The sequence below is a fragment of the Carex rostrata genome, chromosome 14, assembly GCF_964058835.1.
Source record: "Carex rostrata chromosome 14, lpCarRost1.2, whole genome shotgun sequence".
Classification (NCBI taxonomy): Eukaryota; Viridiplantae; Streptophyta; class Magnoliopsida; order Poales; family Cyperaceae; genus Carex; species Carex rostrata.
The window spans coordinates 9,434,306-9,461,674 of NC_135931.1; the positions used below are offsets into that span (position 1 = coordinate 9,434,306).

General features: G+C 33.9%; 3 protein-coding genes across 4 annotated transcripts; 1 reads left to right on the forward strand and 2 right to left on the reverse strand.

The window, feature by feature from the left end:
• Nucleotides 1-12,803: 12,803 nt before the first annotated feature.
• On the reverse strand, nt 12,804-15,134 carry LOC144565611 (Sas10/Utp3/C1D family). The gene is made up of 5 exons (XM_078315407.1): nt 14,810-15,134; nt 14,367-14,422; nt 14,206-14,260; nt 13,335-13,415; nt 12,804-13,242 (listed from the first exon to the last, which is right to left on the reverse strand). Exons 1-5 carry the CDS (start codon nt 15,054-15,056, stop codon nt 12,977-12,979), a joined length of 705 nt encoding a protein of 234 aa, XP_078171533.1. The 5' UTR covers nt 15,057-15,134; the 3' UTR covers nt 12,804-12,976.
• A 2,967-nt stretch (nt 15,135-18,101) lies between these two features.
• Nucleotides 18,102-20,698, forward strand: LOC144565399 (F-box protein SKIP1-like). Its single transcript, XM_078315142.1, has 3 exons — nt 18,102-18,529; nt 19,306-19,596; nt 19,831-20,698. Exons 1-3 carry the CDS (start codon nt 18,153-18,155, stop codon nt 20,117-20,119), a joined length of 957 nt encoding a protein of 318 aa, XP_078171268.1. The 5' UTR covers nt 18,102-18,152; the 3' UTR covers nt 20,120-20,698.
• Nucleotides 20,699-21,780: 1,082 nt separating this feature from the next.
• On the reverse strand, nt 21,781-24,407 carry LOC144565802 (uncharacterized). Of its 2 annotated transcripts, none has more exons than XM_078315639.1 (2): nt 24,204-24,407; nt 21,781-22,338 (listed from the first exon to the last, which is right to left on the reverse strand). In XM_078315639.1, the coding sequence occupies exons 1-2, from the start codon at nt 24,319-24,321 to the stop codon at nt 21,992-21,994; spliced, it is 465 nt and encodes a 154-aa protein (XP_078171765.1). In that variant the 5' UTR covers nt 24,322-24,407; the 3' UTR covers nt 21,781-21,991. The 2 variants fall into 2 exon arrangements, with proteins under 2 accessions (XP_078171765.1, XP_078171766.1); XM_078315640.1 differs by having other exon boundaries at nt 21,781-22,326; nt 24,204-24,400.
• Between the last annotated feature and the right edge of the window lie 2,962 nt (nt 24,408-27,369).

Below are 27,369 nucleotides of genomic sequence, written 5' to 3' on the forward strand. Positions count from 1 at the left end.
AATTTATGCAAATGAGGATTCCTTCTTTACGTTCTTTTTTTAGTAAATGATCATCTATTTACTTGAAAAAACATTCAAAATATGTTACGAAAAATTTACCAAACTAAAATACCGATTTTTTTTTGTCTAATTACCATTTCAAAGAATAAGATCTTTGGACTTGACGTTGCGCAGTTATTATCCGAGTAGTGAGTAATAATAAATTAAAAAATAATAATATCAGGTCCTTATGTCATAATATATATATATATATATATTTTTTAAAAATAATATTAGGTCTGTATATCTTATTTTCTGAAATGATAACTAAAAAAACGCAACGCGGACTAAAATATGTTCAGGTGGAAGTATAAATATTTCAGAGGATGTTTTTGTTTCTCTCTCATCAGAGGGATTCCAGGGCATGAGGTCGCAGTTGTCGCCTTGTACCTTTGAAAATCTGTGGTCACAAATCACAATACTGTGTTAGTAAGAGAACTTTAATTCTTTTATTACTGTTACGTTAGATGAGATTACGAAAATACCCCTACTCCTGCTCTTTATGGAGGAGGTTTTGAGGTGTCATTGTCTAATGGATGATAAGCATCTTTCCATCTCCTTTTCCTCTTTTTTCCTTTTGTGGGATAACCTTTCTCAACTAACACATTTCCTTCCTCTTTTCTTTCTTGTGCAAGTCCAATTGCTTGAAGCTTGCTACTTGTTTTCTTTTCCCAACCAAGTAATGTTTTTTTTTTTTTTTTAACTATGAACTATGAAGTACAAGGCATGGACTTCGTCGTTTTTGTTAATATTTTGTACCGTTGGCGTTGTATTCACTTTTGATTTAGCATAGACATCAGACCAGTTCTGTTATTCTTTTTTTTTTTTGTATTTTTCTTGTCTCTTTTATCTCTAACTGTGTACTTAAAATCTGATGAACACTGAAGAAACCAATCTACCCGCAATAAAAGTATACCGTATGTTAATATATATTAAATTGTTTTACAAATGGTCAACAGTGAAAATTGGAATATTATATTATTTTAATTTCTCAGATTCTTGCAATTGTTTTGAGAACCAAAAAATTAAAAGTATGCATCTTATACTAAAACGTGTAACAACTCACGTCTAAACTTAAAATAAAAGTATGCATCTTATAATAATCAGATGTGTATAAATGTACATTTAAAAGTACGTACAAGAAAATCATGAAGACTGTTTCGCGGGTAAGTTTACACGATTAGTTACGTGAATTTTTTTTATAAACCATAATTATAAAAAAGATTTTTACCAAACCAACATAATTATTATTTTTTACAAAAATCATAAGTACTGAAATGTCATTTCAGTCTCGAAATACGGCCATTTTTATTAATAACCCAAAAAAAAAGGTTTTTTTACAAAAATAACCTCAAAATCTGAGTTTTTTCAAATATAACCAAACCGCCAGAGTTCTGGGCGGTCCGCTCTTTTTTTTTTTTTTTTTTTAGAGATCTGATTTTTTTTTCATTTGTGAATTTTTAGTTTTTTTTTTGTTTAGGGTATTTGTCAAAAAATTAAGGACTTGGCCTTTCATAAAAAAATTTCAAGTTCTGATGTATTTATTATGATTTTTTCTTACATATACATATACAGTTTTTTTATGATGTATTTATTATGATTGCAGTTTTTTTATGATGTATTTTGGACTGTAGCTCTTTATTATGATTGCAGTTTTATTTTATATTTCATGTTGGTTTTTATGTTTTTTCTGCTTTACATTGAAACGTTCTTCTGAAATTACAACGTATCTTTCACGACGTCGGAATAATAAGTTTACAAATACAATTAAAGTTCAACGATACAACTGAAGTTCACAAATATTCATAACTTAGTTCACCTAAGCAAAATAATAAGTTCATCTTTCACGACGTCGGAATAGACCCAATAGACGAGAAGATTTTCTGGTGCCAGCTGCAGGAGCGGCAGTACTTGTAGACCCTTGGCTACTAGATGATTGGGTCGCAAGAGGTGGTTGTGTTCTACCAGTTGCTTCAGGAACAACTCTCGCATTTTCTCTTTCATTGTGTTCGTTTATGGCATCTGAACATAACAACAGAATTCAGTTATTAATATAATAAAATCATAAATTAATTCCGAAAAATGCTACATACCTGCCCTCTGCCTGTCAGAAACGGAACGACGAGCCTGATTTCCCGATGGCCTCCTACCACCCATCTCGTCCATGGTCATTATAGCACGTTTGTGTCTCCTCCTCCCCTTCCTTATCCATCCTTCTGAAGGGAGTATTCTATTACCGACATACGCAGGCCACTCATGCTGGTTGGGATAAGAATGGAAAGATCCACCCCAAGTAGAAGCAAGGTAATCGGTACGATACATGTCAGCAACATGGTGATCTTCGTAGAAGTTTCTCACTCGGCATACCGCCATCACGTGACTACAAGGTATTTGTGTTAGTTGGGATCCTTGGCATGTACAGGTCACCTCTCTTGCCTCTCGGAATTGCACTACGTACTTGAAAGCCCTCTTCACAAACTCCATAGTGTCATCTGGTCTACGACTGGAAGGAACGTACTCATTTGGATTATGCACTTCGAATTCTGTACCATAATTACCCATCGGGATCACAGTCATAGTTGCACCTTTGTTCCTGTGTTTTCTTAGTTTCTCCTCCACCCTTGTTGAAAATGACTAGTTCATCCTTATTAATTCTGCGGCCTTAGCACGCCGTTCCTGAAACCAGGTATTTAACTTGTAGAAAGTGTCTTCTACAACTGCAGCCACAGGCAACGTCCGGCTCTCCTTGAAGACTGCATTCAGCGATTCAGAACCCTTGGTGGTCATAATTCCCCAACGGTAACCTCCATCACGTGCTTGATATATTTTCTCGTAGGCTGGTGGCTCTTGGACATCTCTGGGATTATTTTTGCCCACCTTCATTAAGTAGAGATTTGCTTTCGGCATATACTACATACAAATAAGGAAATAAAATAATATAAGTAACCAATTAAAATAAAAATATGTCCACGAAGTACAATAAGACATGTAAACAATTAACAAACACATACCTTTGCAAATTCTCTACTCATCTCTTTCACCCTTCTCGGCTTCTTCTTTTTACAATTACGTCTGAATGTTTCTAGGACCCATGTATCGTGTCCGGTTGCCTTGCTAAGGTTCTCCGCAACGTGTTGCATACACAACCTGTGCACACACTCGCCAGTATGTGTTGACCAACCGTATTCTTCCCGATCAAAAACATATTTTATTCCTTTGTGCTGGTCTGATATTACAGAGAAAAACTTTGTTGGCCCAATCACCCGTCTTCTTAAAAACTACATAAAGAATCCCCAGTTCTCACCATCCTCTTTCTGAACAATTGCAAACGCCAAAGGCAACAGCTGGTTCTCAGCATCATATGCACATGCTATCAGTAGCCTCCCCTCGTAATGTCCAGACATGAATCATGCATAAATGCTGATAACGGGTCTGATGAATGGCACAACTTGGATACAAGGACCAAAAGCCCATGCTATGCCATTGAATTGTTGAACTCCCTCTATTAGTACTCCATTACTGTCATAAATGGGGCCATGCCACCGCTGAAATACAGTGCCAAGATTTGTATTTGCCATGGCCTGCAGCAATGGTGCCAGATAGTTGTATGAATCCTTCCAACTACCGAATATTCTGCAAATCGTAAGTTCACGACCTCTCCACAACCTGTTATATTTTGGAATTACATGCATGTATTTGTGTCTGACGGCCATAGCCACCGCCTTGATGCTCATCGATGGGTCCAACTTAATGTCTGTCTCAATTGCATCGGCAATTAGTGATGCTGTCAGATTTGAATGGTTTGTCCTTGTGGACGCAGACTTGCATGTATGAGGTGGTTCACACTTTTTAATTATCCATGCTTCCCCCGAACCCGCAGGGGTTGCATAAAGGTGAAACTCGCAATGAGGGGCATTTTTGCATATCACAACCAATCTTTTTTATTCCCTTTTTTGTAATATACATTCCCAGTTGCCGTGAACACGAGTCTCATGGATTTTCTTTACAAGTTCATCTATGTTGGTATAAAGTTGCCCTGGGGCAAGTTCACGATTGTATACAACACGAGAACCAAAGAAACTAATGTCAGCCTCTTCAAAAGCTGTGGTATCGTTGAATGTGGCGACATGATGCCTATTCCCCCGACCCCTGATTGGGAATTTTTCCTCCCTGGACAAACCTGGTACATTTGCATCACCATCTGATAAGTCATCAGATTCCCAAATTCCTTGGTATTCATCTCCAGTTTCCATTTCTCTTTCCGGTATGGCATCAATAGCATCAACATCAATATTAGTATCATTTTGATTAACGGATAACTGTATCGGTACTGACTCTGGTATAGCTGGAAATGTAGGGATTATGGGTGCTTGTCTGGGTGGTGGTGGTGGTGGTACAACTTCAGTAAACTCACGGGAGTTATGGTACCCCGGGATGTCATAACAGGGACTGTGGTACCCCTGGTTGTCATGAGGGGAGTGGTGGTACCCCTGGTTGTCATGAGGGGAGTGGTGGTACCCCTGGCTGTCATAAGCCGAATTGTCATAACCTGAAGGTCCAGCAGGGGGAGCCCTAGAAGGTCCAGCCCCAGCCGCACTAAAAGGTCTAGCCCCGGCCTGGGGAACCCTCCTGGAATATAAGTCTATCATCGCGACCCCCCTAGACTCAAATTGTTGGTACACAGCCTTCCACAACTCCTCATCTGTTATAGGAAAACTCACAAAGTAAGGTCTACCCGCCCCAGCCCGTTGTGTGTCAATTCGGGTAGCCAATTCTAAGTCATACCTGTTGGGGTTTACACTAGTCTTTTCATATACTAGTTGCTTAAGTTCAATAAATGTGGTTCTTTCATTAACCTGCAAGTCGAATGAGGCATCTTTCGAGTAATACACGCCCTCTACACCCTTAGTTAGCTTACCGCCCACGTACAGTGCAACCAACATTTTTTCCTTAACAAACTACATTTAAGAAAAAATTCATAAGAATTACAGTATAATAGATTCATTATTTTTTGCAATTTAAAAGTTAATTATAATATTAATTAAAGACTAATTTATAGTATTTACATACTGCGGGTATAATAATTATTAATTAAAAATTAAACAGAAAATAATTAAATAAAAAAAAATACCTGTAGCAATCGCCTCTAAATCGCCTAAAATCGCTTCAAAATCGCCAAAATCGCTCTCTCTTTCTTCTCTGTGGTTTAACAAATGAGACTGTGTGCTGGAGAGAGAGAGAAAGCGTGCTTATAAGACAGCTAGCGGACCGCCAGGGATACTGGTGGTCTGGTTCCTAGTGGATCGCCCTAGCTGTCAGAACTTGAAATTTTTTTAATAAAGGCCAAGTCCTTAATTTTTTGACAAATACCCCAAATACCCTAAACAAAAAAAAACTAAAACTTCACAAATGAAAATATTAAGAAAAAATCAGATCTCTAAAAAAAAATAAAAAAAATAAAAAAATAGCGGACCGCCCGTGTCCCTGGCGGTCCGCTATAGAAGTGGACCGCCAGCAACCCTGGCGGTTTGGTTATATTTGAAAAAACTCAGATTTTGAGGTTATTTTTGTAAAAAAAAAAATTTTTGGGTTATTAATAAAAATGGCCGCTCGAAATATATATATATATATTTTGGACTGAAATGACATTTCGATCCCAGCCGTTTTCACAGATTTTGAGAAAAAAAATACATTAAAAAATTATAAAAATATCTGGGACCGAATTGTCATTTCAGTTCAAAAAAAAAAAAAAAAATATATATATATATATATATATATATATTTCGAAACTGAAATGATATTTTAGTCCTTATGGTTTTTGTAAAAAAAAAATAATTATGTTGGTTTGATAAAAATATTTTTTCTAATTATGGTTTGTAAAAAAAATTCTAGTTACGCACCACTACCAGCCTAATAATTTTCCTTATTCTCGCTGATCGGTCAGAAAGGTTTGTGATGAATTTTTTTCATAAACCATAATTGAAAAATGGATTTTTAGGGAACCAATATGATTGCAACTTTTTTTTCAAAAACCATAAGAACCGTGGGAACCTCACGGTCTGGTATTTTTTTTTTCCAGACCGTGTGCTTCTCACGGTCTTGCCAAAATTTTTATTTTTTTTTTATTTTTTTTTTTAAAAAAACAGATTTTTTTATTAAAAAAAACAGATTTTTTTTTCAGACCGTGGGGTTCCCACGGTCTCAAATTTTTTTTTTTTTTTTTTTTTTTTTTTTATAAAACAGAATTTTTTTTAATTTTTTAATTTTTTGTATTAAAATATTAGAAATTTGAATATGTTTCTTTGAAAATAGATGAAATACAATATAATTTGATTTATTAGAAATACTGCAATAAATAACCCGGATCAATATTTTTCAGGTCGGATTTTTCGCGGCTGTAAGAAAAATTAATATATTTATTTCTGTGTTATTAGAAAAAAATAAAAATGCTTAGATTCTGAGTTATTGATCCCGGTTCAAAAGTCACTTCTAGGTAATCCAGAAAATATTGTGATCTTTCTAGTAAATTTAATTTATGAAAAGTTGTATCTATTTTGAGAATTCTTTTTGAATAACAATTATTAAATAACTTAAAAGTTATTATTATTTTCAAAAATAGATACAACTTTTCATAAATTAAATTTACTAGAAAGATCACAATATTTTCTGGATTACCTAGAAATGACTTTTGAACCGGGATCAATAACTCAGAATCTAAGCATTTTTATTTTTTTCTAATAACACATAAATAAATATATTAATTTTTCTTACAGCCGCGAAAAATCCGACCTGAAAAATATTGATCCGGGTTATTTATTGCAGTATTTCTAATAAATCAAATTATATTGCATTTCATCTATTTTCAAAGAAACATATTCAACATTTCTAATATTTTAATACAAAAAATTAAAAAATTAAAAAAATTCTGTTTTATAAAAAAAAAAAAAAAAAAAAAAAAAAAAAAAAAAATTGAGACCGTGGGAACCCCACGGTCTGAAAAAAAAATCTTTTTTTTAAAAAAAAAAAAAAAAAAAAAAATTGGCAAGACCGTGAGAAGCACACGGTCTGGAAAAAAAAAAAAAATTCCAGACCGTGAGGTTCCCACGGTCCTTATGGTTTTTGAAAAAAAAGTTGTAATCATATTGGTTCCCTAAGAATCCATTTTTCAATTATGGTTTATGAAAAAAATTCGTTTGTGATTGTTGTAATGTTGTTATTGTTGGTTGTTGATTGTTGTTATTACCTTTTGTCCTGAGACCTGAATTGAAGAAGGCGAGAGAGACCATGTCGTGGCCTCCACGCTGGAAGTCGAAAAAAGCAAAGCAGGTTCTCTGTGACGTGCAGGATGCTACAGCCTATAGGTATTGACTCGCAGTTGAAGATATTAAGGTGATTGGGGCCCAGGTGTCAGAAGCTCGCCACCGCATTGCACAGATCTTGTTCAAGAACCACATGTCATCTGTTTATATATCAAGATTTCAAATAGTGTTTATGGAACCATAGCGGAAAGATAAAAAAAAATAATAATAAATAATGCAGTTATAATAAAAGCTATCTTATATAACATTTTTTTTCTTTCAAAAAATTATATTTTATATTTCTACTAATAATAAACATTATCTAAAGTTCTATAGAAAAAAAAAACAAATTGATTAAGAAGTTCTAATATTATCTCAGAGACTAAATTTTGTTTTAATTTCTAGAGAGCCCAACGCACAATGCATGATACAAATAATTTAATTGATATAGTCCAATGCACAATGTTCAAATTTATTAATATAACTTCTTAAATTAAAAAAAAACCATGTAATTTAATTTCGGTTTGGACTTTAATTAAAGTTCATTTAAATTGCAAAAATAATAATAAGAAGCCCATGTAGGCTGTAGCATAGCGGACCGCTATTGCCGCTATGCGCTACGCGCTATAGCGGCCGTAGCTCGATTAGTGCAGTTTTACTCCGTAAGTTATTAGTTTTTTAGATCCAAAACTACTATAACTAGCTATTTAGAACACTGCTATATATATTATTATTCAATTCAATTTGTCAACATCCCAATAACTTTTTTATTCGTAATAATTTTTTTACATCAATGGAACTTAGTGAACGCATTACCTTTTTGCTTGATTAATATTTTATCGCATTTTTTACATCATTTACATTATTTGTTTGCAATGTTTATTTCGTTAGCCGATTTTTTTATCAATACCCTAAAAAATAAAGCAAATATCAAATTTGTCCTCTAATTTTTTTTTCAAATCTGTCCCGACCGCTCAAACGTGAAGCGGTCAGGTTTTTCTACCAAACCGCCTCGCACACGAGCGGTCAATTTTTTTGAAAAAAAGACAACGGTAAAAATTTAAAATATATTATAAGCTCAAATTTAAAAATTTCTGATGCTTTGGAGGATTCTATATTGACTGACTGGTTGATTGAGCATCTAGCATCAGGTCTATTTTATTGAGTGAAATTGAAATAAGAATAATGAAAATTACAAAATTATAAACTAAATTAAATGGGATCCCCGAATCATGAAACTTGAACTTATAAACTTGAATATTGATAACCTTGAAGAATAAAGGTTAATCTAAATCATAATTATAATGTAGGTATTGTATTAATTAATTAATCAAGGTATCTAAGATTTTCATTTTTAGATGAATGTTATGGGCCGTAGGCCTTAGAGAAAAAAATTGAGCAGCAGTTCAATATCGGGTATGCTTATTATATCCACCATCTTATATTTTAAATATGCTTATACTTATCTTGTTGTCATCTCATTTTTTAATTGTTTACCCCATCGTTACTGGAACCGAATTCTCTGCCTCCAGAGTCACTGCATGTGAGTTCAAAGTGAGCCCCCAGTTCAAAAATTAAAATTAACCGGCCCCACAAGCAGTGACTGAGGGAACATAAAATTCCTACACCCAGAGAGGCAGATAATTCAGAGTCGTCGTTTTTACCCTTCTCTTCAGTACCATTTTTTCTTTTTCAATTTTTTTCTTCTCATGTAGCTAGGGTTTAACTTTTTATGACTGACTGACTGAGCCCTACTAATTGAAATCATTAGTTGTGTGTTATCTCTTTTCCTTCCACAATTGGTGGTATCTAGCATCAGTAATTACCTTGCTCTCTCTCTATTGATATTATGATTCCTTCTTTCATTCAATTTGACTTCTCATATTCTACAATTAAAGAGCTTCTAAATTATATAATGTGGCCAAATTAACTCCGTTTAAAGTCAAATAATCAAGATGTGTTAATTCAAAAAATGCTCTTTGAGTTAATGCAGTCGATGCGGCCTCTACTCTGTCATTAACAACTCCAAACATATTTTACAAAATTAAACAAAAAAATAATAACATACACAGTATGTGTGTCTCGTTATTGGTCTACGTGTATGGAGAAATATTTTATCTATAGAAAATATTAAATTTAGACTTACGAAAATAGAAAAAATATATCGGTTCCAACAAATATATTAATATCGGATTCAGCGGTTTCTATTCAAAGATTATAGATAGAAATCAGCGGTTTCTATCCAAGATTTTTTATTTATTTTTAAGTCGCCGCTGATCTAGAAAGATGGAAATATCGCAACCATAGATAATCACGTGAGTATCAGAATGCTTATATATATTTAGAGGTGCTATCGGGTCGGGTCGGGTCCGGGTACTATTATATTTGGACCCGGACCCTAAAAGTGTTCGGATCCAAATTTCGATCCATATACTTATTTGTTTCAAATCGGGTCGGGTCCGGATCCGGATACCTATCTACCCGTAGATATTTCGGGTCCAGTCTTTCGGTTCCGGGTAGATAGATACCTGTAACTTGTTTGTGGATTATCGGGTCCGGTTCGGATACGGGGCGGTTCCGGATCCAGAGCGGGTATAGGTCACAACTCCAAAGTATTTGAGAAATTATTTACATTTAAATATAATTATAATTTCTTAAACATCTCATATAATAAATCATTACAATATAAATTAAAAACTACTGCAAAATAAAAATTATACTATTAATCATGTTTATAAATAATAAAATATATCATGCTACATAGCAAAATAAAAATAATAACTCTAAATTATTAGTTGGTTGTTGGTTGTTTGGAGTACTCATGGTGTAACAAAAAATATTGAATTCAGTTTTTTGTTAATAGCTTTTGAATTCAGGAGGATGGAGGAGATATAATTTTTAGAAAGTAAAATATTAGAGATGGTGTTTTCCTTTTTTATAATTCAAAAAAATCTATGAATTGAATGTAATAGAAGAAAAAAGGTATAAAATAAGCTGGTTATGGAAGAATAAATTTGACAATCATGTGTCATGTGTCACATGTGTATAATATAGAACAAAAATTAAAGGGCATAATTAAAGAGCTAGTTAAGGATGTAATTAAAGGGTAGTGTAAAACAGTAGCATAAATTTGGTTAAGTTTTATCAAATTATAGCTCAGCTGAAATATATTATCTAACACAAAAACTTGATGCAGAGTTATTAATATATATTTTATCGGGTATTTATACGAGTATCGGGTCGGGTCCGGTTATGGGTCGGATAATTAAATGATACCCATATCCTACCCATTACAATATCGGTTCTGGTTCGGATCCAGGTCGGATATTAAATTATTAATTTTGTACCCATACCCATAATTTAATCGGTTATATTTTTTAAACCATACCCTATCCAAATTAATCGGATCCGGGTCGGTTCCGGGTCGGATCCGGTTCGGTTCCGAATCGGATCCGGGTAATCGGGTAAAAGTAGCACCTCTATATATATTAGAGAGAGAGAGAGAATTTTAAACTAATTCCAGAAATGGCAGACGGCAGACTATGGGTACCATTATACCATACTGCTCAGTACCAGTGAGAATTAGATATTGTTCGGTACCATTATACCAACATATCATCCAAACAAATTTCCAAATTGCACTAAATTTCAAATAAATAGATAAGCAAAAATTATAAAAAAAAAGCTATAAATATGTGTAGAAGCCGCCTGTTCATCACTGGACAGAAGCTGCAGAAATATTCACTTCATGCTTTTTTTACAAGGAGGTCCCTGATTACAAAAAAAATTGAATCGGACCATTGAGTCGGATCCAATACTCACCTGATTATCCGGGTTAGCCATATCTTCTATTTGGATAGGAACTGCTGAATCTGATCTTTCTATATTTGTTAGAACCGAAGTACTCTTTCTATTTTCATACTACTAAATTTAATAATTTTTATAGATAAAATTTTTCCAGTGCATGCTATAATCTGAGATTTCAGAAAATACATACTACCTTTGAATTTTGAATTTTAAAAAATGTTACAAATAAAAAATTCGGTATTTTGAACCATTAAATATTTTTATTGTAACTGAAAGAGATTAGAGAGGTAGGTAGTCATTAATTAATTACGTACCCGAGAGGTGAGAGGATGAGATCTCAACTAATAATTAATAGTTCGGTAGTCGCTTTGTTCAAATTTGTTAATGTGTGCATTTATTATGAGGCTCCGCATGCTGCTCTTAGTTGTCACGCCACTGCCGTGATGCAACGGAGGTGAACTCCAGTGGAAAGTATTTGACTTGCATGGAAGGCCGGAAAAAATATCGTAGCATCTTATCCATCTTAATAGTTAATCTGCATCTACGAGCAGGTCTGTTGATCTCTCAACTATTATTTACTTAATTTCATCTGTTTTACTAAAAAAAATGATGTTTAATTTTGATGCCCATTAATATTCATCCGTATTAATTTAATGAAATACCTAGACAGAGGAGATTTTGTATTATTTGTTATATTTTCGACCCTAAATACCGAATTTTTTATTACAAGAAATATTAATCAATCATTATTTTGGAAATAATTAAAATAATTTTAATACTTGAGAAGATATGAACAACAAGTCAACAACTACTGGAAAAAGTTGGCCATGTTATAGGAATCTTTTGAGTTAATACATCTGAACCGTCTGATTAGCTTTAAGATTCATGTGAATTAGATCCGCACAAATATTAAAGACCCTCTATGTTATAGGCTGTAGGCATAGGCCGGATAAGCTCTGTTTACAATTAGACGGTCCATATGCATTAACTGAAAAGATTCTCCTTTGAGTTAATGCAGACGATGAGGACTGCCGGAGCCCAGGTTTCTTACTTCGTTTTGCAAATATCTTCTCAAATCTCAAGTGCTTTGCCAATCATGTTAGTTTACTCTTGATAAAATTTCCGTGGGAAAGAAATCAACTTAGAATGGTCCTTAGTTTAATTTAGATGTCCGGCATTAAAAAAATATTACGAAGAATTGTCAATCATATCTAAAAACAATGAATGGCTCAAAAAAAATTCCGAATTAAAAAGAGGGATCAGAATATATAATTTTTTGGGGTCCACATCGTTATCTGTATTTATTTACTATGGTATTGATAAGTTATATCTAAATTCGAAACGGCAAATTCTAACCATTGATATTATTCTACAACAACAATAATGAAAATGTATGATAATTTTTTAATATTTGTGCCAAAGCAGATTGACAGATCGGATGATCTGAATCTAAACTCAAAACTTTCTGTTGGATATGGATTCCCTGTGGTCTTGGGCCCAGGCTCGCCAGGCTACTGTTTTTTTCTATCTTTTTTTAGCAAAATTGTCAAGTCTGGGCTTTTCAAATATAAAAACTAGTTTAATTATTTTCCAAAAAAATTAGTTATGGATTAAAATTTTCTTTCAATGACAAATTTCAGCCTTGATTATGACTAATGCTATAACAAAAGTAATCCAGCTGCTATTGGTCTTCAAATAAGTCAACAAACTTAGCACAAGTTCACTTTATGAAGAAGCTCAGCATGCACAGCTAGAGAACGCAAAAACACATACAACAAAATCTGTCATCTAACCAAACCGCTAACCAAAATAAAAAAGAAAAGAAAAGAAAATCAAGTCTCCTCCTCTACTTGTTCGTTTTCCTCTCCATCAGATAAATTCCTCAAAGGCCCTCTGACACCATCAGAATTGGTGCACATAACCAGCTCCTTTGCGGCTTTCTGAAGAAACTCCTCAGCAGCCTGGCGAACAGATTTATCCCCTGATGACGAGGGCCCCCCTCCTTGCTGTCTTCTCTTCTTGCGGGCCCGTTTGTCAGTAAAGGACCTCATCCGTGCTTCATTCCCTCTGCTTATGTCTCTCAAGCTCTCTCTTTGCTCTGACACAGATAATTAATGTGAAATACTATCACCCAATACTCTTTTTAATTTGTTTAATCACTTGTTAGTTTTAGACGACAAGTTTACTTACCAGCTGTCAGTTGAGGCAGTGCGTGGCCTATCACCCGTGCAGCTCCCCGTTTGTTTACCCTAGTCGATGGCCGTAAAGGAGCTGCAAATCAAGAAATACAAGGAAGTTAATATAAAAAAAAATGATTACGAGCATTGCACATCAATACCTGATCTGAGATCTGGTAGTTGGAAACCATAGAAGTTGACAGTAATCCTGTTTTCAGGAACATACTTTTGCAATGACAGACAAGGAGACTGGACTGACACTTGCACTATTTCTAACCAAAATTCTTGGTGCTTTGGGAATTAAAAATGTTGTTGTAGTTCCCGCCCATATCTTCGTTTTCAAAGTGCAAACAGTCGATCTGAATAGTTCAACACGATCTCCATATTAACATGTGCCTGGAGACCGAATTTCACATTTTTTGGAAACTTTTTACTATTTTTTTATATTATTTTTGAAAATCACTGTTTTTTTTATGGTCCCCAATCTTCTGAAAAACAGTAATTTTCAAAAATAATAAAAAAATAGTAAAAAGTTTCCAAAAAATGTGAAATTTGGTCTATAAATAAAATGCTAATATGGAGATCATGTTGAACGATTCAGATCAACTGTTGGAGTGTTTGGACTTTAAAAACGAAGATATGGGTAGGAACTAAAGCAACCCCTTCAATTCCAAAGCACCATAGCCCAACTCAATTTTTATAAATGAGATGAAGTTTGATTTTATTTTAGGCATTGTTACAAAGTGAAAACACTTTTCTGGTCCAGGACGAGTTGATATCTGATTCACTTCCAAATATATCCCAAGCTTTTTGATCAACATGGTGTTCATATGCCCAAGTATTCTGTTTAAGCCCCAGAAATCCCCATAATGTGCATAAGTTACCTTTCTCCCAGTCCTGATAGCGTCCTAGTTTCTCGCCACACAAACTCAGTCTATCCTGAAAATTAAAAAATCGGAGAAGCCCCAAATGAAACCCTGCTACTCAACAAATTAGACATGTAAGATTTAAGTAAAAACTGAGGTAGTCAAATCAAATGACTTACAAATTCTTTACTGATTGGATGCTCGTCTGGGTCAACCCCCGTGCACCTCAATTGTACTGTAAAAGAAGAATTAAATACAGCAGAATTTACCAGACAAAGAAGAAAAAAAAGACTTTTGGCAGCTTAACCCCGACATATGCTGTTGGAAACTTGGAATGTTGCAAAATAGACACTATTATTTTAGCATTTACCAGTACACATCAGACCAGACTGTTAACTAAAACCCAATTTAAACCCAAAACAAATAGGTATTACCCCCAGCCGTTGCCAATTAATTCCTGCTCGTACATACCTATACTGGCTCTAATAACTTACATTGGTAGATTTTCTGCTAGAACAAGATATGTAAATCTTGCTTCATGCCAAGGAAACGATTACAATGGCAAATTAGCAATAACAATCTTTCAACACAAAAGATAATAGTTGGTAAATTTGGTACACACCTGAGAGGAGAGATGTAGCGGTCTTGGAAAGCACGAGATAAGCACGTGCCTGGAGCAGTGGCGGCAGCTCGGCAAGCGCGTCTGGGTCATCTCCAGCAACAGCGAAGAACTGGAGAAGAGCGGTTCTCACCTCCTCGGCGTAAGCTAGGGTTTCTGTCACCGATTCCAATATATTTTCTGGAACCATCGAGCTCTTCTGTACCGGCGCCGGCTCGCCAAACCCTCCCGTCTGATCTTCGCACAACATCTCTCACAGTTCTTGTTTTTCTTGAGTTGTTGAAGATGGAGGCGGAGGAAGAGGAAAAACTTTAAGGTTATTTTTTCGTACAAGAAATCTGAAAATATATATACCCTTAAAATTTTAAATTTATCTAATTAATTGATACATAAACATTTAAATTTATTCAATTTTTTAAGTATTAAAAAAAAAACATTTTCTCTTTTATCCGTTATATATTAACTATGAATTTAATTGATATATAAACACTTTAATTATCTAATTTATCTCTGAATAAAGATTTATTTCTCCCAGTTTATTTCTTCCATTCATCCTCCAATCATTAATTATATGAGGGGATCACAACTTCCAGCACAAAAAAACAAAAGAAAACGTGTATCAGTCATTAATAATGTGAGGGACCGCTAATTAACTAAGGGACCACTTATATTTGAAAAAATTTACAACTGATGCGTGTAAATATGTATACTTGTACACACAAGTATTAAAGTCTAATATAGTAAGTATTCATATGTAAGATATAAAGTATTTCTTTAAACAATCATTCTTATCACATACTCATTTTTTACACATTTTTAAAGATGTTTTTTTTTCTTACTTCAATGTCGCTCATATTTCTGACAATTTGTGATTTTTTTTGCGAATTTAAAGTCACAGACGTTTTTTATGTAATTTTTTCTTTCAAATGAGATTATTGATGAAGTACTTTTGAGTTGTCTGCTGCGCAAGTATTCATACCTCATAGTGCAAGTATTCATAACTCGTCGCGATCTCGATCCAGACTGCATCACCTTCGACTTCCTATCCATCGGCTCCTACCGATCCGCCGGCAACAAGGCAGGTTGTCACGGGCGATTTATGAATACTTGCTTGACGAAATATCAATACTTGCACAAAGATATATGAATACTTGCTCGATGTGGTAAAATACTTGCCTGACAAGGTATGAAACTACATGACAAAATATGAATACTTATGCGACGGACGACTCGAAAGTATGTCATCATGGATCTCATTTGAAAGAGAAAATTACGTAAAAGATGTTCGTGATATTAGATTCACAAATTTCATCACAGGTCGTCAGAAATATTGGCGAGATTGAACGGGAGAAAAAAAAAATCCACCTCTAAAAACGTGTAAAAGATGGGTGTGATGTGTCCAGTTTTTTTTTAAAATATTTGATATCTTAGATATGAATACTTGATCTATTATATATTAACACTTGCGTGCATATGTATCCATATTTGTGCGCGCCAATTATAAAATCTATCAAATATTAAGCGATCCCTCAAATAGTTAGTGGTTCACCCAGTCAGTTATTGACTTGAGAATAAATGAGGGATAGTTAATTGATCCCTTTATCTCTTAACTCTTAAACTTTTCTTTTTATCTATTACACTGTACACAGTAATTATAAAGTTAAGAATTAAATCTCTGATTAAAATTATAAAGGACGAAATTGATAAAAATTTGATCAGTTTTTTAATTTTCTGCATTCTCCGTTGTTTTTCGTTACAGACATCCAGTGACGTAGTCTGGATTTTAATCGTGAATTGGTAGAAAAAGTTACAAATTTCATCCAAAATTTTAAAATGTTCATGATATTTGTTCCCCATATCCTTGATCAGTTTAAAAATATAAAAATATTGAAGAAGAAATGAAGGAATTGTTGGATTTTATGGTACTTGGAACAACAAAATTTCAAATTTTTTAATAATAAAAGTACGAAAGGGACATCACATGCAACTAAAATCAAACTAAAAATTTATTTCCAAATTAATAAGCATCATACCTAGTTTTTTGTCTAAAAACAAGAAAAAAGATCCTTAAGATGCAGGATTGAAGATCCACCTCCTTTGTTGATGCTTATGGTGGTTGATGTGTGCATGACCTGTAAAATAAAAATTATTAATTGTAGCACAATGATGCTAATTATACATTATAATTAAGATTCTAAATAGCACGTTATAGTGTTTTCGGACTATAAAAGTTATGATGCTATCGGCGCTATTTTGCACTATAGCAGTGCTATATGGGCATAGTGCCGTTTTCTTAGCCATTCCGCTATGACACGATAAATGTTATTTAAATCTTTGATTATAATTATGCTAACTGTACATCAAAAGAAGTAATCTAACAAATATTAAATTTTTTTTTTTTTAGAACCAGCCATCTAGTGGCCGGTTTGGAATAGAAATTCGAAACCGGTTACTAGGTGGCTTGTTTGGGCATTTAAAAAAAAAAAAGGATTTTATGGGCATAATTAATAATTTTTATTTTAGATTGGATATTAATAAAAATGTCGGTAAATTAGGTATAGCAAAGAATACACGGAGACGTAGAAAATCCAATTTTTTTTAGTTACCATCTTAATATTTTAATATTTTAATTTCAATTTTACATTCTACGCAGAATTTTGAGTTCCAGGCAGATGTTCTTTCTAATAAATATTAAAAAGGATTGCTCAGAATTAAAATTTGAAAAATTAGTGCATTTATTTTATAGTGAATTTTCTCTTTGCACTTAAATAATAGACAAATGTTGAAACTTGTTAAAAATAAACAAATGCTGGAATACATGTTGGAACTTGTGAAAAATTACTGACTAATTTAAACAACTTAAATCTTTGAAAAATTGGTACTGTCCAGAGTAATGGTTCTGTGCAGATTGAATTTGCGTGAAATGTAGAATTAAAATTTTGAGAAAGTTGTTAGTAAGGTTAAAATTTTAAAATATTAAGATGGTGACTAAAAATTTCGGCTAGAACACTGACGAAGTTATCAAAGATAGAAAAGAAATTAACCCGAAGAAAAAAGAGATTCAGACGTCATAATCAGTTTTGTACGACTTTTGACATTTTTTAATGAAATGACTGCGATCATAATCGGGCGATTCTTATAAGACTCGGGCGATCCCAGCGACCCAGCCTTTCGCCAAGGAAGTTAGGTGAGTGGTCCGATCAAATCGGACGGTTAGATTGTTTCAATATCTGCCGTGTCGAGTTAGATAATCAGAGAAGTTTAGCACTTGAACTCTCGTACGCATTTTGTCGCGCCCCAAAAGAGAAACAGAAAGTCCTCAGAAATCACTTATCCCCATCAAAGCATGGATGAAGAACCTGACGCCAACACACCTCAGGAAGCTGATGCGGAGCCTCGGGATTGGTCGGATCTGACAGCTGTATGCCTTGTAAACATATTCCAGCGGCTCAGTCTCTCCGACCGATGGTTGGTGTCGATGCGGGTTTGCAAATCCTGGTTGGAAGCGGCTCGGGACAGCTGCCTGTACACCGCTCTAGATCTTGAGCCTGCCTTCAAGGCAGCCGGAGCTGGTCGACCCGATGCTGCTGCGTGGTGGACCCCAGCATTCCAACGCCGGGTTGATTCAATGATGCGATCGGTTGCTGAGTGGTCCGATGGTGGATTAAAGGAGGTCAGAGTGAGGCACTGCTCCGACGAGGCATTGCGCTTTCTAGCTGAGAGGTAACCTGTTTTATATGTAGGATTTTTAGGCCTAGTTTTTCACACCATTGTTAGCTGAAGTTAAATTGAAGCTTTATTCACATTTGAGCGTTACCAGACGGGGTCAAAGTGATGATTGGCACTTAGTTGGAGGTGAAATTGCTTAAATTTAATGCTTCTTTGCAGAAAGAATGTCATCTGAATTAAATTTAATTGGGGTGAGTTTGTATTAAGTTAATGCTTTGTAGCAAAGGATCACCACTTAATTAAACAAATATAATTGCACAGTTTAGGATTTATTATTCAGTAATCATTATGGCTTTAATTTGGATATATTCCGACTAAACTCGAGGCTTACTTGAATTAATGATTTGTTGAGGAATAAGCACAGCTTTGTTTTCTGCTTGGAAGGAAGGGGCATCTAGGGCCGCTCCTATTATTTGCATAGAATTTTAGAAACAGAGTTCAAAACAAGTACATAACCCACAGAATAAACCCCACCCCACCCAAAATCGGATATAATACACCCAATCAAGAATATTTTAATTCTAACGCTCCCTAATTACACCCTTTATTCTACACCTCTCTAATCTCCTTAGTGTAATTTTGTAAACTTCTCAGCGCCTGTCTAGCGAGATTTGAACCCGTTCCCTAGAGCGAAATGGCAGTGTTACGGACCATCTGTGGTGGACGCTATGTTCCCCACCAAGAGGAGTAATTGAGCAACTAAGGCTAACTTAAAGTTAGCTGAGGGTTTGGGGTGAAAATTTTCTAATTGACCTTGCTTGAATATTCAGGTCGCGGGAACTCTCTATCCTCTCAGTCAGGAGCAGCCGGGGCGTGACTGACTGTTCTATGTCAAAGGTTGCAATTTCATGCAGTAACCTGACTGAACTTGACATAAGCAACTGCTATGAGGTCTCCTACCGCTCAATAGAAATCATTGGCCAAAATTGCCCCAATCTGATCATACTGAAGAGAAATCTATTGAACTGGCTTGACCCATCTCAGCACAGGGGAGTTGTACCTGACGATTATCTCAATGCACTCCCGCAAGATGGAGATATAGAGGCAACTTCCATTGCCAGGTAGAGTTCTGGGATTATTTGTTGGTTTTCTCTATGCTAGTACTGATAACCCTTTGCTATTGGTTACATCAAGAAAGCCAAATACTGAAATTATGTCATTTGCTTGATACAACCTCACATTTAGATGAGTGTCACACCTGGTAAGTGTTACCAGCCAAGAACCTGGTACCCTACTGAAGCCATGTACGTTCATTTTTTGTGTACAATTTTCATATTTTACCTTTGTAATATTAGGTTTATGGTGAAGCTTAAGCATCTTGAGCTCCGTTTCTCCAAATTGTCTGTAAAGGGACTGATGGCAATAGCAGAAGCATGCAAAGAGTTGGAGTTTCTGGACCTCTTTGGCTGTGCCAACTTGACTAGTAGGGGAATTGAACAAGCTAGAACTAAGTTTACAAACCTGAACCCCAATGGGCTTGTCAGGCCCAATTTCTACATCCCAAGGTCAGTTTTTCACACCGAGAGGTATGGGCACTGGAATTTATATGACGAGAGGTTTCAGACAAATGTTTTTCAAATTTAATAATGGATATAATCAAGGATTACCATATTGGATACTGGATCGTACCAAACTCATTTCAGTTGGATTTAAATAAAAACTTATCAAGAAATAAAATAAAAATAAGAAAATTTGGTCTTAGAATTTGATTGTTTAGAATTTTTCCATCTTGGTGCTAATGGTATGATCATCTTTTTTCCTCACCATAATCAGTACGGTAATCCTTGGTTGTTTTTATCATCCGTGTTCATGAAGCAAATGAAAACCAGTGGTAGCCATGGAGTACTTTAGAGGATTTTCATGAGATTTGAGGAGTGAATATTCATCGTGTTTATCTACTTTTCAGTATTAAAACTACCTCAATTTACTCATGTCTTTGCAAATCAGCAATTAGGCCGAAAGCTACATGTGTAAATAATTAGATAGTTTTGAAGGGTATTGTGGCTTTTGCCAATGGGTACGTAATGTTAGTCCAAATATATTGTTCCTTTCTTCTACCTTGTACAAAAGTTGAAACAATGCTTTAGTGAAGTACAAGGATGGTTTGTTTACTTTTATGTAATAATTGGATGAATTCTATGATTTAACTTGACATTTTATGAATAATCCTATATCTAATTTATGCATAATTGGCTCTGCCAAGGTTGGACTATAATTAGATTTCGGTCCTTTTGAGTTTGCATTTATGCATAAACAATAGCATACCCTGGTAAATATGAAGCTTTAGGTGGAATCATATAGGTATCTAACCTGGGAAAGAGCCACTGGTTTTATCAGGGAACCAGTTGTGAACAAATTTACCGTGACAAAAGTAGCGTCCTTCAAGAGAACCAAAACTAGCAACTCTCTTATAGCAAAAGAAAAAGAAAGAACAAAAAAAGGCAGCTCAATATTTTTCATTGGACCAGTTATCATGTGTGCAAATTTTATTAACTAAATGTCTGCTATTCTGATGGTCATTTGTTCGTCATTATTTTCAAAAGAGAGAAAAGCCTGCCGTTTTTGTAACTTGTACCTAGTTGGGTATTATTTGCAAAATTGTGCCAAAATGTACTGGGCAGTCGAGCATAAATCTTTCCTTTGTTTTAATTGAGAACAGAGCCATTACTTTTGACTATAAAGATGCAAGACTATATAAACAGTGGGCAAAAATCTAACGTGACCGTAATAAACTCAAACTAATAACTCAACTTTGTAGGACCCGTATAGTGTCATTCTCATGGATACTTAGCATAACCTATTCTGAAACAAAAAAGAAATGATATCCAAGATATCCATAATACAAAATTTGTACTGCATCAATATTCAAAAAACCTTCCTTAAAATTCCACCCATCTGTGCTGGGAAGACTAAGACAAACAACTGTGCGATTATTCTCAATGAGGCAGCTCTCCAGACCAATGAGCCAAATCTTAATCCTATCATATTCAAACAATAGAAAAAAAAAAAAAAGGTGCACACCCAAGGCCCAAGGGTAATTTAACCAAATAACCAAACGTATGAAACTTGAACTAGTCCGATCTGATATATATAGCTATTTGAGACCCAAGTGTACCTTGCGGCAACCCAACTGTGACTCAGTTATTGGGTCGAGTATTTTGTTAGTGTGATATGAGAAGCGGTGCAAGGCCTAATATCCAGTCTAAGACTGCCTGAATTCAACATATTCATAGAAAATAAACCAATTTTACGAAACTAGGAATCGTTCAATTCGTCAAGGATTCATACAATTTTTAACTCAGCACCAATCTGTTCCTTGTGTTTCCAACATATAACCATAAACTCAGCATCATGTCAAGTGGTGCTATGTTTAAACTATTCTTAAATTAAAAATAGATAAATTATGAGATATTTAATGTGGCGAAAACAAGATCCTTAATCTTCCTAACATGAGTACTAAATCATGAATGAAGAAAATGACATGATCGTGTAGACGCCGAATCCAAGAAGCATGCCTATCCAAGGATAACCAAGAGAAGGTGCATTGTTATGTTTTTTCTTCCCTTGGTGATCCGACTCGGCACCATTTGCATTTTCTCCTGTGCCGCTACCTTGTTGGCCATTTTCATTGCCGTTGCCGTTGCCACTGCCTCCAGCACCTTCGCCACCACCCCTGTGTTTATCCGTTATCTCCATTTCATCCACCTTGTTGAATCCTTGGAGGTAGTGTGCGCTTTGAATATGAGCTCCCTGCAATCCTCCAACATCTCTATCCGTTGTTGCTTGAACAGCTATAAAATTAACTGACGAGTTTGTTTTATGTGTTTCTTTTATGTTTCTTAGCTAAAAATTGCACAAAAGATATTAAATTAACAAATTTAACTTGGTGATTGATTGGCCCCAATGTTTTAAATGTATCAAATCTAGACTTCTTTTTCTTGATTATTGCAGTCTTATCCTTAAAGTGAAGTAACAAGTAAGAAAGTGGTTTCAAAGTAAACACAGAGCATCAAGCCCGAAGCTTCATAAACGTGATCATATATTATATAACACATTAAAAAAAGTAAATACCTGAACAAATAAATCAGATCCATAACATTACATCGGCATAAACTTACCACGAAAGCACCCACAGTACGTAATACTCGCAACCCGGAATACTTCAAACATTTACCAATTAAATTAGGGTGAAAGGTAGAGCAGCAATTGCATAAATCCCAATCTCTAAAAGGATATATATCCATGGATAGGCTAGAGAAATTGCATTGTTATCTTTCTTATGTGTTTGGTGATTTGCTTGTGAACCACTGCCGCCTCCCCCTTTTCCTCCACCTACCCCGCCACCGCCGCCGCCACCTCCGGCACCACCCTTGTGTGACAATCTCATTGTTTGCAGTGTAACCACATTTCTCAGTTTTCGGGAATACTTGGCATTTGTAACTTCGGCAGCGAACGTCTCTCTGCTGTAATTCGAGTTGGTCTGTGTACACCTGACCTTCCTCATACCCCAAAATGATGAGAAACCCGTGCATTGCGGCAATTGTAGTCCCACATCTTTAATGGTTCCCGCTTCAGCTACATAATTGATGATTTTTTTTTTTCTATCGGTTGTTAAGCCTTTGGCACGTTGAGACCTTACTTCTTTATATATAGGGTAATGGATATAGTAGCAACAAGACTTATATGACAACAGTAGTAACTGACAACAACATTTATCAATATCAAAATCTAAAAATTGTAGATATGTTATTTGTCATTTGTATTATGTATAGAGTTGTTGATGCATTTTGTGAACCATTTGTATTTATCAAATGGCAATAAGAATGAGTCCTTAATTTTTCAATTTTGTTTTTTGTGAATTAACCATTATAATTGTAGCAACTAAAGCATAGAGAACAAAGCTACTACCATTGTGATTTATCTTATTTAAAGAAATACTTGGTTGTCACAGTTATCAGATAAATTTGTTGTCAATATATATTATCCCTATATATATATATATATATATATATATATATATATATATATATATATATATATATATATATCTTGTACTATTCTAAATAAATGAAAATTGTAAACAAACATCCAGTGATCAGCATTCTTGTTCCAGGTGTGCTGGCATTTATGTGGATAGAATGGAAGGATGTTGCTCTGTCATTAATTCACTATGAAATCCAATGAAATCAGAATTTCACCGGAATAGAATTGACAACCTTAGTTCATTTCTTTTATTGGAAGCTAAGATGGTGGCGTAGCAGCAGCACCATTAATTACCTTTATTGCTATAATCTAATTACACTTATCATTACTATTATTGTGACCGTAATTGTGTTGACACAGTAATATTCTAATTGAATTTCATGAGTACCTCTATAAGCACTAACTAGTAACATTTCATCATTACACGGGCTGATGCGGGGCGAAAGGAAGGGGGAAAGATGCAACTTCGGTTTGGGGGAGGTGTTGGGGGTTGTTCCAGATGCTAATAGTTTTACTGTTATATTTTCTAAAGTGGAAGTAATGAATAACATGTTTTTTTTTTTTTTGGGTAAATCCACAAAATAGCAAAAGCAGATTCTGTAAATTACACTTTGAACATGTGTTTAGTCTGTACATGTACTGGGATATAATATATTAAGATAACAACAAGGAGGGCTAAAATTACCTTGAGGTCGTGGCAAGGTGGCCAACTTTTCACCATTGGAACTTTCGCTTGCTAGGCACCAAGAAGCTTGGAGTATAATAGTGAAGAAGAAAAAGGACAGGAGGAGCGATGATTTCATCGTTAAATGATTTGAATGGATTTGCTCGAATTATTAGTGATGTGAAATGTGCATTAGATGTACTCATATAGGGCCAATTGTGGAGGACCAAATGATACTGGCATCTGAAAAGGCTCACGACGCCTGTTCCCATTTCCTATCGCTTTACTCGCTGAATGGACCTTGTTTAAATATCAATTCATGGTACAAAGTAGGAACTGATTAGTTTTCTCAAGTATTTAGTATTTGAGTTGTTAAATTTTGCCATATATATTTACATTATTTTACAATAAATGAGCACAAAAAGTAGTTATCTTAAAAGATCATGATTTTTGAATCTTCTTGTGAAAAAAAAAATTAAGAACGATTCATTAACATACACATAATACTCTTGTGATATTTTTATAAAGAAAACAATTAATTAATTAAAAAAAAAGGCGAAAACAAATTCTATCGTGTATAGAAAGACAATTGAATAAATAAAAACTTAGATTAACTACACAAACAGATTGCATTGTGGTATTAACCAGTCAATGGATTTGGGAATTTAATAACTGTTAAATTTTCATAAAAATTTGCTTTATGAGCAACCTTAATATCTTACTACTTTCTGACCTTAAGAATTTTTTTAACTATTATGTACACAAAGTTAAAATATCTCTGTCTTCAAAACTTCTCCTTGAATCTTTTGCATAATTATTAGTTTGATACTATTATTTGAGAGTGTTTATGTAAAATAAGGACTATGCATGTTGCTACTATTATATGAGTCCTAGATGATCTTGTAAAATATTCTCTTTGTTTGATTATTATTACCACTATTGTTACTGTTTTGTGCTAATTACTTTTTATTTAGAGTGATTAGATATTTTTTAAATAAATACAGTCTTACTTAAATATTTTAGAATCACATTATTATATTATGATATACTAAATGTTTCTACCTTGAATCCATAACTACCTATTAATTAATCATAATCTTCTCACTATAATCATGTGGTAAACATCAGATCAAAATCTTACAATATGTATTAATAAACTAAAGTATTCACTTTCTAAATATATATAAACTATTAAAAATAATCGATTGCCTTTTGATAAATTATATTATTTTTTACACTACGCTAACATCTGATCATAGTTTTTTCATGTTTTATTATTATTATTTTTTTTTTTTTTGAGAAATCTAGATAGATGCTACCCGATGTATTCATTATCACAAACTATTTGTTACATATTACATCATCAACAAGAATTAAAGAAAAACCAACCAAAAAAACCAACCAAACTCGCATGGGATTCTTCTCCTACGCAACACATCTTGCGTCAAGATTTTATTCCTAAATCAAGTGCGAATTTTTTTTTACAAGGCAGGACACTTAGCCTTCCATATGATAGAAAAACCCCATTTAACCATTTTCTCCGTTTGTAGCATATCGTAAACATATTTAGCCGAGTACATCTTTGAGTTACACCACTTAGCCTTCCATATCTCATGTATTACTACAACACTCGACATGACCCAAGATTTACACTAAAATCATTGTTTTATAAGAGAAAAAAATCTTTAAATACGATCAATAAATTATCCAAGTGCCGATCTAATTAATTTGATACTTAAAAAATGTCTTGATAACTTTATTTATTTAACAAACGTACTAACAAACGAAACTATTATCAAGAAATATAAAGCATGCATTAAAATAAATTTACATTTGAATAACATTTCTGATTAGTACGGTAGTACCCATGTTAGAGCATGCATTAAATGGTAGGTCAGTCCGAGTACAGGTTTAGCTTCTTTCCTGTCGTTATTGGAGCTCATTGCAAAGAGACAGGTGTGCCAAAACAACTGGCGAGAAAAAAGAATGATTCCTTACCTACCAAAGGCTATTCAAATATAATTAGAGAGCAAAGGGCTATTCTAAAGTATCCAAAATGCAAAGAAAGAAAAAAAAGAAAAAAGAGAAAAGACAACGGCAATTGCCAAATTTTTTTAAACGTGGACGGTTCAAATGTCTCTATTTTTTGTGTCTTCATCATGCCTCCATTTTTAAAAACTTTAATAACTTAAAATTTAAATTTTAAAATTCAAAATAAAACCGTTGGATGTGAATTACATCATTTTATCTATGCATGTGTAAAAAATTATGACATTTCAACTTTGTTTTGGTTGTCATCTTGAGCTTGTAAAAATTAATACTAATGTGGATAATTTCTAGACATTGATTTTTTAACTTATTGATTCACATAAAAGCAAAATCAAAATGTGATAATTTTTTATGGGCACATAGAGAAAATAACATAAATCATATCTAATGGTTTTATTTTGACGTTTGAGTTTTAAAATTTGAGTTATTTAAATTTTTAAAAATGAAGGCATTTGAACCCTCCTCTTTTTAAATACTCTCAATAAAATAAAAATTTCAAATATGCCCTCGACTTTTCAAAAATTTGAAAAATATCCGAACAACCAGTGTGTAGCTGTTACTGTAGCAACTTTGAGATATTTAGTACGTATAGAATGAATGTTTTACATATAGACATTAACAGTAAATGTTTTACATATAGGCATTAACAGTAATTTTGGTCTCACTGCTTCTATGATATTTCTTTTTCTCTTTTTAGATACTCTTATTCATTGATTTTGTAAATAAAAATAGAGTATATGACAAAGAAAATATGTATGTCTGAAATTATAGTTGAACCTTAGATATTGTATAGAATATATATATATATATATATATATATAGAGGTGGACTACGGTGAGTTGCGAAGTAAAACGTGTCTCTACTTCACGTTGTATTTTTATTTTGAAAGTCTAAACGACCGATCCGAACCGTTAGATGTTTAATCCATATTGAAATGTGCTTGGAGACCAAATTTTACATTTTTTTGAATTTGTTTACTATTTATTAAGCATTTTTTAAAATTGCTGTTTTGCTGTGAACAGTAAAAAACAGTAAAATTTTCTGGACCATCAGATCAGCGACTTTCAAAATTGCTTAATAAATAGTAAACAAATTCAAAAAAAATGTAAAATTTGGTCTCCAAGCACATTTCAATATG